Source organism: Herpailurus yagouaroundi, unplaced genomic scaffold, assembly GCF_014898765.1.
Source record: "Herpailurus yagouaroundi ecotype Mexico unplaced genomic scaffold, PumYag 28, whole genome shotgun sequence".
Lineage (NCBI taxonomy): Eukaryota > Metazoa > Chordata > Mammalia > Carnivora > Felidae > Herpailurus > Herpailurus yagouaroundi.
This window is the reverse complement of record NW_024412376.1, coordinates 89239269-89251843: the sequence shown is the minus strand read 5'-3', so window position 1 is coordinate 89251843 and position 12575 is coordinate 89239269. Positions and strand designations below refer to the sequence as shown.

Genomic DNA, 12575 nt, shown 5'->3' with positions numbered 1-12575 from the left:
AAAACTAGTTTGGGGTTCCTGGGTGGCTCAGTTGGTTAAGCGTCCGACTTCAGCTCAGGTCAAGGTCTTGCGGGGCACTAGTTCCAGCCCTGCGTTGAGCTCTCTGCTGACAGCTCAGAGCCTGGAGCCTGCTTTGGATTCTGTGTCTCCCTCTCTGTCTGCTCCTCTCCCACTTGCACTCTGTTTGCCTCTCTCTCTCTCAAAAAAAAAAAATAATAATAATAATAAACAAACATTGAAAAAATTAAAAATTAAAACTAGTTTAATAGTGTTTAATGAATGGGCTGGTTCAGTTCAGGGGGCTCCTATTTGTGTGACTACTGTTATCTAGCCATCATGTTCATTATATGACCTGTCAAGTTTCCAGAACCTTCTGCGTATTCTGCCTTTGAGTCAAGATTAATGTTTATCAAAATGAGGCTTGTTATGCATTTAGTTCCTTGAGTCGGGACCAGCATCCCCCTTGCCTCCCTTTTCTGTTTTGTAAATGAAACAGACTATGTTTTAATGAATTGCACATGAGAATATGTTTTGTTGATGCATATTTGTACTAGGTAGGATATGATATAAAATATATTTCTGACTGTATATTATGATTAAAAAGTTTGACAACAGTGGTCTACACCACTGCTACTCACTTGGCAGTCCTTGGACACTGGGGCCAGTGTTCACTCTTCGTTCCCGGTCTGCAGTGAGAGAGGTATTGAAATTGAGAATAAGCCTTTAGAAGTTTTTGAAGCAGTTTGACATTTGATCAGTGGGTTTGTCCCATGGAAAGGTGTAGACCAGCTTCGGGGTTACTGAACCTGTATAATAGTCAGCATACACTGTGAGTTGTGTACTGTTATGAAGCAATATTCGAGGGTCATTTTCTAATGTATTAGATTCAAACAGTGGAGGAGGGAATTCCCTCAGGATAAGAAGCTTACTTTTTGGTAAAATAGGTAGAATGTGTTGCTACTTTGCTATAGTTCCAGATTTTCTTCCTTTGATCAAGCCCCACATCGTTGACAGTGTGGAGCCTGCTTGGGATTCTCTCTCTCCCTGTTTCTCTGCCCCTCTCCCTCTCCCCTCTCAAAAATGAATAAGTAAACTTAAAAAAAATAATAATACTTTGTTAACAGTGGGAAGCTTTGGAATTCTAATTTAGCCTGTTTTTACAACAAAATCCATTAAATTAATCAGAAATTTAAGCAATACTATTTTATTTTACAAACAAAATTCAGTGTCTATAAACAAAATAGTTTCTCAATAAATAAAGGAAAGATTGAATACATTTCAGTCCTTTCAATATGATAGTGTAAATGTGAAGTTAATCACAAATACTATAAGAACTTTAAAGAAATGAAAAAATATTTTAATGTTTGCTGGCTTTAAATTTTCCTTTTTTAGATTTAGATATTATTATTATATTGAATACTTTGAACTAATTTAATGAGATTCAGTGATGAGGATGTTGGACAAGATTCTACTACTGAACTGATAAATGTGAAATTAGGGTATCATTTTAAAGTAAACAAGGATAGACCTGATTTATCTATGGCTAAAATAGCCACAGTTGATCATTAATTTTTAAATTCCTGGACTCTGAGTAACTACGTCCAGATTTTTGAAAGACCTAAACACACCCCAAATTATTTTTTGAGAGTTAAACAAATGGAAAAACCTAAGTTGAGACTCTAAAGAATGAAAAGTTTTCATTCCTGTGCTTTCCACAAGACAGCCGACTGACTTTGTTTTCCTAATAAGGCTATGCTAAATACTGGAATGCTTGTCCTCTTGAATTTTATTGAAATACCTAAAAATACCCACTTTACAAAAAAGGTTGCAATCTAGTGTGTTTAGCCTAGACAAAAATAGAAAAAGAGATGTATCTGGAAAAAGTTAGTGGCAAAATTGTGCCTCCAATATTCATTCGTATAGGACAGAGCGCATACAAATGTGAACTTCAAAGAGCATTCATTATGTCACACTTTGGATGTATGAAGAACAAATTAGCTGTTTTGCTGTTTTCCATTTGTACTTGGTTTGTCTTGATAGATTTAAGATTTGGGGCAAGATTTAGTCCCCCTCTCTTCCCTTCTTCTGTAGTTAGTAAGTAGGCTTATACAGGCTAATTTTTTGCTTAACACTGTATTTAGATTTAATCTTTAATTTCAGATTTGGATTAGACTTTCTTACAAAATAAAGTGCTATGTTTAGGAATCCTTTTCCATCTCACTTAGAGGAGTAGAAGACCAGGTCCTTATATTGGCATAAAGTAGCCTATGTGCTCTGGTTCCCAGTTCTCTCTCTGGCTGTGCCTCTACTGCCCTCCCTGCTGTTCTAGCCCCATTCTAGCCTCACTAGCACATTCCTGCTTATGAGACATTACGCTTGCTATTTGCTTGGTCTGGAGTTCTCTACTTCAGGTCTCTGCTCAGATTTCATCTTATTGTAGAGGCCTTCTCTGCCGTCTCTATATAAAATGACATATCCCTGTCCCTGTCTTGCTTTACTAGACTCCATTGCACTCATTACTGTGTGACATACTTGTTTCATTTTATTCTGCCTCTCCCAAGTAGAAAGTAAGCTCCCTTGCAGTAGATAGTTTGTTTTATTCATTACTGTTTCCCCACCTCCCACAATAGTCGCCTGTGTTACAAGCTCAATGAATATTTGTGGAATTAATTAATAAGTTAATGAAATAAATTAAGGAAATTATAACACAGGTACTGCCCTTGAACTTGAAGTGACATTGAGTATAAGACATATTGGTCAGGAATAAGAAGGTGCTTAAAATAATTTATGATAGGGCGCCTGGGTGGCTCAGTCGGTTAAGCGTCCGACTTCAGCTCAGGTCATAATCTCATACTTCGTGAGTTCGAGACCCGCGTCGGGCTCTGTGCTGGCAGCTCAGAGCCTGGAGCCTGCTTCAGATTCTGTGTCTCCCTCTCTCTCTGCCCCTCCCCTGCTCGTGCTCTGTCTCTCTCTGTCTCAAAAAAAAAAAAAAAATAAAAAATAAAATAAAAAAAAATAATAATTTATGGTAATATAGAAGCCCATACTAAAAACTAATGTGGTGGTTAATGGGAAATAGATTCTGACCATAACATAAAGGGGTGTGTGTGTGTGTGTGTGTGTGTGTGTGTGTGTGTGTGTTTATTAAAAAATAGCAGCTGATTCAAACAATTGAACACTATCAAAAATGTATTATTCAGTGACTAGTTATATTTGTAGGTATATTTATGTATGTAGATATATATTCAGTAACTAGGTATATATGATATATAGCCAAAACCTAATTGAACCATCATGGTTATTTTTGTAATCTTACATGCTCACTATAACCACTGTATATCAAAGGCATACATCAGATCTGTAGTCTGATTCATTATTGGTAGCATATCACCATTGATAGTTGTAATGGGGACCATGATGCCTGTTCCTTTATTTTCTTAAGATGGGTGAAGAAGAGCAGATAGAAACACGCGGTTCTTGACATACCCACAGGAAGATCTTGTGATGTGGTATCTCGGGATCTACATGGCCACTAACTTCAGAAGCTGGTTGCAATTTTGAGCAGAACACCCAATTTAGCACCATAGATAATGTTCATTAATGAGCCTTCAGCTCCATCCTGCTGGAAAATGAGGTTATTAGAAAATTTATTTTGCTATGGGGAAAAATACTTCTTCTCTGGAAAAATATGGAAGAATTGTTTGAAGGCTCCATAATATTCTTAAAAGGCAGAGGATTGGAGTTGCTTTTAAAGCATATGGAGAACTTGGGTTCAAATCTTGGTTCTGCCATTTTGAAATTTAAATTGTGGCCAAATTATTTAACTCCTTTGAGCTTCTGTTTCCTATATTTAAAGTGAGAACAATATTAGTCTCTCAGGAAGAGTAGGTGAGATAATTCAATAGGCCAAATGAAATTGTTGGCATTTGTTGGTACTCAACAAGTGGTACTTTTTCATCCATCTAGTTTGTTGTTGTTTTCTCTTGAAACTTATCCTGGTAGATAATTCAGTTTGAGTATAACAGTATGTAATAAGAAACAATAATTTCCAAAGCTGTAGGATCAGATCTTCTATATAAGGAGTAGAAAAGTACTACGTGTCACTGCTGAGTTTGTGTGAATCACAGAGGTGTGTTATAGTCATGACCTCATTTTATCCTCAAAACAGTTCCTCAGCAGAAGGAACAAAGAAACTGTAGAGTAGCTAATTTATTTTTTGGTAGACTTGCAACCTTCATTTAGCTATTTCTCTGTTTCTAAAAGAATTCCTCTATCAATGAAGAGTTTGATGAGAGAAAGACTGAATGTGAAAAGCAGGCTCTCTCTGTCTTTTTAGGGCTCTAAGCTTTTCTAAATGGAAAAAGAAAGTAAGTAAACAAACATTAGGTTTATGAATTGTGCCTGCTTTTATACTACTTTTATTCTATTCTCTAGTATCTGATACTTATCAGGGTTTTCGTGAAGCAGTTAGTTTTCTATGCATTTTGAGAAGTCTTTGAAAATCCAGTTATGCATATATTTTGTTACTGATGCCTATTTTCCTAATATAAATGTTAACTGCATTTGTTATTCAAAGATATTTTAATAGTGTCATTGAAAGAGCCAGAAAAATGTGGGTGTATAAATGGAACTCCTAAATTTTCAAAGGCAGATTATTTACTTTGCAAATCCTATTATTTTTATATTAGCAGTAAAATACTGTGTTGATAAAAATACATTTTTTCCTCCTGATTGGAGCTGGAGGAGAAGATATTTTAAATACAAGTGATTAACATTATGCCGAAAGAAAGATATAAACATTGTAGGTTTTCAGAGAATGCAACTGTTATCAATTGGTTGTTTACATCAGTCCGGAAAGTATTACCATCCATGCCTGATATCAGAAAGAAAGTATAGAGTTTTGTGGACAAGAGTGGGAAAGAAAGAAATTGACTTTTCAGCTTCTCTTACAGAATGCATGGTGTATCCTTTTTCCTTGCTGTTTTAGAATTTTTTAAAAATTGTATTACTAATAGTTTCATTTAGTAGAATATGTAGAAGAAGATGAGAGAGATTTTTTTTATTTTTTTATTAAAAAAATTTTTTTAATGTTTATTTTTGAGAGAGAGAAGAGAGAGAAGACAAGAGTGCAAGCAGGGGAGGGGAAGAGAGAGAGGGAGATGTAGAATCTGAAGCAGGCTCCAGGCTCAGTTGTCAGCACAGAGCCCAGTGCGGGCTTGAACTCACCAACGGTGAGATCATGACCTGAAAACCAAGGTAAGATGCTTAACTGACTGAGCCACTTGGGCGCCCTTGTTTTGTTTTTTAAAGTAGGCTCCATGTTGGGGCGCCTGTTCGGCTCAGATCATGATCTGGCAGTTCGTGAGTTAGAGCCCCGCGTCGTGCTTTGTGCTGACAGCTCAGAGCCTGGAGCCTGCTTCACATTCTGTGCCTCCCTCTCTCTGCCCCTTCCCCGCTCATGCTCTGTCTCTGTCTCTCAAAAATGAATAAACGTTGAAAAAAAAATTAAAGTAGGCTCTATGCCCAATGTGGGGCTTGAACTCACAACACTGAAATCAAGAGTTGCATGTTGTACTGACTGAGTCAGACAGGTATCCTGAGATAGGTTTTTAGTAGCCTTTATCATGTATTCGCAAATGAATTGAGGGTGCTGAGTAGTGGAGTTGAAAATAGTGCTTAAAATGTCATCTTTAATCAAACAGCATTAACCCTGTCCCTTCACCAAGCTTCAGTATCAGTGCCAGCCATGTGGTGTGAATTGTATTTGAACCGGGTGATTTGGAAGTTGAGATGGGTCATTCGATTACAAGTAATACGAAAGTTTGAGGTAGAGGGGTTACAAGGAATTGACAAGTAGCAACCACACAAAGACTAATGAGAAGCTAAACTCATTTCTTATACCTGTCAGTGTCTGAACAAATTGTGATTAGGATTATTTTTTTTTAAGGCAGCATGATTGTGAGGCTCAGAGTCCAAAAGAGCTGTGGTCATGTAGGATTATTTCCTAGAAAGTTTGTTATAATCAAAACCATCGAAGTGATCTAAACCAGAGGTTGGCCAAATTTAGCCCCTTGCCCATGCCTGTTTATATGAATAAAATTTTATTGGCACACAGGCACGTTCATTCAATTATATTTGCATCATCCTTCTTGCTCTGATAACAGAGCTATGTAGTTAAATTTAGTATCAACCATCTAGCACTTTACAGTAAAGTTCGCCATTTCTTAATGGGCAATATAAAATAGATTCTTTTTTTTAATTTTTTTTTTTAAGTTTGTTGATTTTTGAGACAGAGAGAGACAGAGCATGAACGGGGGAGGGGAAGAGAGAGAGGGAGACACAGAATCGGAAGCAGGCTCCAGGCTCTGAGCCATCAGCCCAGAGCCCGACGCGGGGCTCGAACTCACAGACCGTGAGATCGTGACCTGAGCTGAAGTCGGACGCTTAACCGACTGAGCCACCCAGGCGCCCCTAAAATAGATTCTTTATTTAAAACTTCTGTTGAAATAGGGGTGCCTGGGTGGCTCAGTCGGTTGAGCGTCTGACTTCGGCTCAGGTCACGATCTCACAGTTCGAACTCACAAACTTTGTGAGTTCAAGCCCTGCGTCGGGCTCTGTGCTGACAGCTCAGAGCCTGGAGCCTGCCTCAGATTCTGTTTCTCCCTCTCTCTCTCTGCCCCATCCCCACTCATGCTCTCTCTCTGTCTGTCTTAAAAAAAATAAATAAAAACATTAAAAAAATTTTTTAAACTTCTGTTGAAATAGTATTTACACTATAAAAGAATTTTACCTATAATAAGAACATACTATCCCGAACTTTGAAAATTCCTTTTATTTAAACTCGAATGTGTGACAGGGCACCTGGGTGGCTCAGATGGTTAAGCATCCGACTTCTGCCCAGGACATGATCTCATAGTTTGTGAGTTTGAGCTCCATGTCAGGCTCTGTGCTGATAGCTCAGAGCCTGGAGACTGCTTCAGATTCTGTGTCTCTGTGTCTGTCTGTCTGTCTCTCTCTCCCCTTCCCCTGCTTGCACTCTTTCTCTCAAAAAACAAATATTAAAATAAAAATCTCTCATTAAAAAATAAATACATAAACTCAAAACACATCTAAAATGTTAACACAGTCTTTAACAGTCTTTTTGGTAGAAGTTATTTTATAAATACTAGTTAGAAAAATGCAGTTTTTAAAAAATGATTCTGAGGTTATTTTGAGTGTGGAAATGAGGTACAATGGACAGACAAAACTTTCCCTGTTAAAAATGTTCTTGTGGAAATAAATGTTGAGTAAAAAAATAAATTTCTTCCATCTAGAATCAAGTAGAATAATGTGAAATTTTGCATTTGTCACTATATGAAACTATCTTGCTATCTGCGTCCTTCATTAGAATGTAGATTCCAGGCAGGGACCTTCTTTGACTTGTTTATCACTATATTCCCAACAACTGGAACAGTGCCTATAGCTTCATAAATATTGATGACTGGACAGATGAACGTATGGTCTCAAGTGCAAGATGTCAATCAAGTAACATACAAAACTGTCACCAAAACTAGTTATTCAAATTGATCAGTATTCAGTTTGCATTTATGAAGATCTTAATAACATTGAATTTGTGAACTTCAACCATAAAAAATAAAGCAGCATACTGTGAGAAGAAGAAATACTTGTTAATTCGTTGGCTCCTTCTGGGTGAGATGGATATAATAGAGGAAGGAAAATGTGGACATTGGCATTAATCTTGGCATTAGCAGTCTAAATTATTTAACACTTCTGGACTTTATTTCTGAAACTTAATGTACTGTGTGTAAGGCCTTTAATTCAGTATTGAGCTCCTAGTAAGGTCCCAGTAAATGTTAACGTAATGTAATGCTTGCTGATGCTGTGTCATTATTTGTATAGTGGGAAATACTTTATCATTTTAAGTTTAGCCTAGTGCTCTCTCCTTTATTGTGTCTTCCAGACTGCAGCCCCGCCCTGCTCCCAAATAGTGTAACCATGTGGGTCCTTTACTACCTCGCTCCCTCACTCTGTCTTTCTCTGGCTTGGTTTAGAATTGGTTGATGAAAATTTCTTCTCAAACCCCATCTGTGACCATCTCAGAAGGATTTTACAACAAAAACCTCATCCTTCCATATGGAAGTGATTATCAAGTGGCAATTACTTGTTCTGGATTTATCAGAGCCATACCCAGTTTCAAGCCAAACCCAAGCAGAGGGGCTCTAAAGCAATTCCCTTACTTCTGTCTTCCTACCTTCTGCCTCTCACTGTTTAGAATCCGTCAAGCTTTGGGTTCTTTCTTCCTTGCTAGGGGAAGACATGTACTCTGTTAGTTCCCATGGTAAGGTAGAGAAGATGCAGGGTGAGAGAGAAATTGGAAGTGAGACTGTGTATATGAGTGCATGTGAGCACAATCTTTTATGTAAGCTAAAAGATATTATGGTATACTGATACCTAACTTTTTTGTACTTTTATTTATAGAAAATTTAATCTCTATGTATTCCCACATCCTTTAGAGAAAAGCACTGATACATTGCCATAAGTGATTTAAATGTTTAAGGTTTGAGTATGCAATAGAATAGACTGGAAGTACACAATAAAATATGGGGAAATTGTTTAAGGAGTCATCTCTCTGCACACTTGAGTGCTCACTTTTTCCCCTCTGGAGTTGCTTTGTTATTGCAAATTGACAACTTTGCAATTAAAGTGATTAATGATGTACCCTAGTGTTTATGGGTCTTGAGGTCAGTGAGCCCAAAGATGGCCATGCTGTGGGAAACTTAGATAGAGCTCATCTCACAGAAGAGGAACTAAAAATCCTCCTGTTTTCGGTATGATTGTTTATGAGTTAAGTATATTAGATATGGTTGAAGGAGTCACCAAGACATAATGAGTAATGTGAATAATCTTTTATCAGTTTAGTTCTGTTGCTTAATTCCTCATTCTTAAATAGCAGTGTGAACATTCATTGGCGACTTCATTAACTCAAAGCACATTATTTTGTAAAGCAATATTAGAACAATGCATTAAATCATTAAAAATGTAATTAAATATAACACTATTCATTGGCTGTACATAAGATGCAGTTTTATTTGATGGAAGTAATTATCAAGTGGCAGTTGTTTGTTTCGGATTTATCAGAGCCGCACCCAGTTTCCACACCTTTGAATCTAATCCTTGATAGAGCTATTGCTTCTTTATGGCTTTATTTTTCCTATACATTATTGTAACCAGGGCATCACACAATTCTAGTTTCTAACACAATTCATTATGTCATAGAATTCCTTTCAACTGTTTGGCCAGAAGTTCTGAAACTGTTTGCAGTGCATCAGAGATTTTTTATTTTGGATACTGCTCTTAAAAAATCAGTCAACTTTCAAAATAGATTGTTATAGCCACACTGATGGCTTTGTTCTCTGAATTCCTTGAGCTGAGGGATAGTACTGGGCCAAGGCACTAGTCTCTCACCATCATGGCTTACTCCTGTACAGTGGCTTTGCACTAACAGAAGAGAGAACAATAAGCCTATTGTTGAGCCCGTGGCACTGAGCCATTGCCAGAATCTCTGCTGGATTGAAGCACACACTCCACCGAAGGCACTTGTGATGATCACTGTGGTCGAAAGGGAGATACATCATCTCACTGCATATTTCCTAGGGTTTGAAGAGAAAAAAATGTAGGAATGCTTTTTAATAATTATACCTCAGTTTTAAAAACTGCTTATATATTTTATTTAAAAGTCTGTTTAAAATGATTGACTTTTTAAGTAATGTGTGACATTTCTAAAGTAAAACAGATGCTCAGTCTAACGTGTATTTTATTTTTAAGATAGATAACTAAAAATCTTAGTTCTGAGATATAGTTTTACTTATCATATATGAGGAGTTTCTCAGGGAATATAGGAAATACATATTTCAGCTTGGTGAAGGAGATGGGATTTGCCTCCCTTAAACACTGATTTAAATTATGCTCATAATCTCTGGGTGTCTTATTAATAAAGTTGAAGATAAAGAAGATACTCTGTATGACAAGAGATTTTGGGGATTGTATGGATTATAATGTTTCTTTTTCTTCATTAGCTGCTTCTAGGAGACTTAAATAAACATTTCAGACTTACAGAGATTTACTTTCTTTACTGTTTCTTTAAAACAGCATTTCCTAGATAAATGAGATTTCCTAAATAAATGAGTATTCTAAATAGATTAGTATGCCATGGTTCAAAGGGATAGATGAACAACAATCTGCAGTGTTTTCTTTTTTAGGTATTTAAATGCTCTGAAGGGGCGCCTTGGTGGCTCAGTCGGTTAAGTGTCTGACTTCAGCTCAGGTCGTGAATCTCACGGTCTGTGAGTTTGAGCCCCGCATCAGGCTCTGTGCTGACAGATCAGAGCCTGGAGCCTGCTTCAGATTCTCTCTCTCTCTCTCTGTCTCTGTCTCTGTCTCTGTCTCTCTCTCTCTCTCTCTCTCTCTCTCTCTCTGTCTCTCTCTTTCTCTGCCTGTCCCCAACTCATACCCTCTCTCTCAAATTTTTTTAAAGGCTCTGAGAAGTTCTGTGGCTAACACAATTATGTAACTTTAAGTTTTCCAGATATCTTTAGTAACAGAAACTCTTTCTTGTTCTGTGTTTTGAAAAGTACCTTTCTGTGAAACATACTTTGAGAAATAGTCTTACTTGTCATAGAATGTACATACAAAACACACACGAGAGAAAAAAACAAATAGAGCCGCTACTAAAATGTTAAGTCTGTTTCCATCTACTTTTTTCCATGCACTGACCATTCTAGATATGTTCTTTTATATCTTCCTTTTATCACTTTAACATCATGAAATTAGCATGTTATCATGCAATTCAGGATTCTTTCAAAGAATGATTTTAATCATTGCATGTTTCATCATATGGTTATATTGCAGTTAACCATTTCCTCGTTGTTTATTTAATCAGTTGTTTCCAATTTTTCATTATTATAAGTTATCCTGTAGGGAATTAATATCTTTATACATAAAATCTTTTACATACTTCAAATTATTTCCTTATGATAGATTCCCAGAAATTGACTATTATTGTTTCAAAGGGCATGAGTGGTCTTCAAGGCTTTTTATAAATAAACACCAAATTATTTTTCAAGAGAGCTTTAATAGTGTATAGTTCTCCCAGCAACATGTATTCTCACAAACATTATGTATTAACATTTAAAAAAAAAATCTCAGCACGTCTGAGAGCAAAAGATGGTATATGTTTATTTTTTTATTTTGTAATAATTTGTAAAGTTTGATTTTTTAAAGTAGTACTAATGCTGTTCATTAATTTTGCAGATTTCATTTGTCATGTATTCTAATTTCTCACACCACAATAGTTTTAGTGTCACGAATATGTAATTACACTTAAAAACATTAAATAAATATACATTTATATATAAATTAAAAATATATAAAATTATATAAAATTTGTCATGTGATTGAGTAACTTTAAGGAAATATACAGTTTCAATGATTTTATGACTCATTTGAGGTTATTTATATATATAAAAACCCATGAAGCTAATTTCTTTTGGCTCTAGTATCAACTATTTGACATTTCATTATGAGCAAGTCTGTTTTTTATTTACAAAATTATATTTGTGCTTTTAATGTGTAATGGACTCAATTTCAGAATTTTGAGGGTGTGTTGTTCATTTTTTTTCTGACTGCTTGTCTTAGTTTGGGTCATTGCACTTGTGAGACTTTATCAGAAAGCAAGCAGGGCAAACATTCAAGTTTCAGATTTTAAGCTCTATTGTGAATACAAGATTTCAAGCAGTATTTATTTATTTATTTATTATTTTTTTTTTTTAATTAAAAAAAATTTTTTTTTAACGTTTATTTATTTTTGAGACAGAGAGAGACAGAGCATGAACGGGGGAGGGTCAGAGAGAGAGGGAGACACAGAATCTGAAATAGGCTCCAGGCTCTGAGCAGTCACGGGGCTCGAACTCACTTACCGTGAGATCGTGACCTGAGCCGAAGTCGGACGCTTAACTGACTGAGCCACCCAGGTGCCCCTCAAGCAGTATTTTTTTAGAACCTTCAGTCCACTAAGTATTTTAGGACTCATTATTATTCTGTGCTTTCTCCACAAAAAAGAGGTTGGACTCCAAAATTAATGAAAACTAGCCATTCTGAGATTCTTGTTGTTATTGCTAACATTGGTTAAGAAGTAACACCTAGAAAAGACTGAGAGGTTTGTTTTCATAGACATAGGATATATGCATTTTATTCTGTTTGGAAACTTGGTGACTGTTAAACATCATGTTCTTTTCTATAAATTGTTATTAGATTGCTAATAGTTTCATGCACCTTTAAGTGTCCAGATGAAAAAGCTTCCAATTGGGGCGCCTGGGTGGCGCAGTCGGTTAAGCGTCCGACTTCAGCCAGGTCACGATCTCGCGGTCCGTGAGTTCGAGCCCCGCGTCAGGCTCTGGGCTGATGGCTCAGAGCCTGGAGCCTGTTTCCGATTCTGTGTCTCCCTCTCTCTCTGCCCCTCCCCCGTTCATGCTCTGTCTCTCTCTGTCCCAAAAATAAATAAAAACATTGAAAAAAAA

At 36.5% G+C, this 12575-nt stretch overlaps 1 protein-coding gene across 15 annotated transcripts in view; it reads left to right on the top strand.

Moving 5' to 3' along the window:
- Positions 1-12575, top strand: part of PDLIM5 (PDZ and LIM domain 5) — a 224962-nt gene that overhangs the window by 109009 nt on the left and 103378 nt on the right. The window contains exon 1 of one of the 15 annotated variants that reach the window (XM_040478214.1): positions 9451-9673. The exons of the other annotated variants lie outside the window; for them this stretch is intronic. Coding sequence (XP_040334148.1) covers positions 9603-9673 — 71 coding nt within the window. The 5' untranslated portion in view covers positions 9451-9602. Of the gene's footprint in view, positions 1-9450; positions 9674-12575 lie in introns of those variants that run through there. 15 annotated transcript variants of the gene reach the window in all.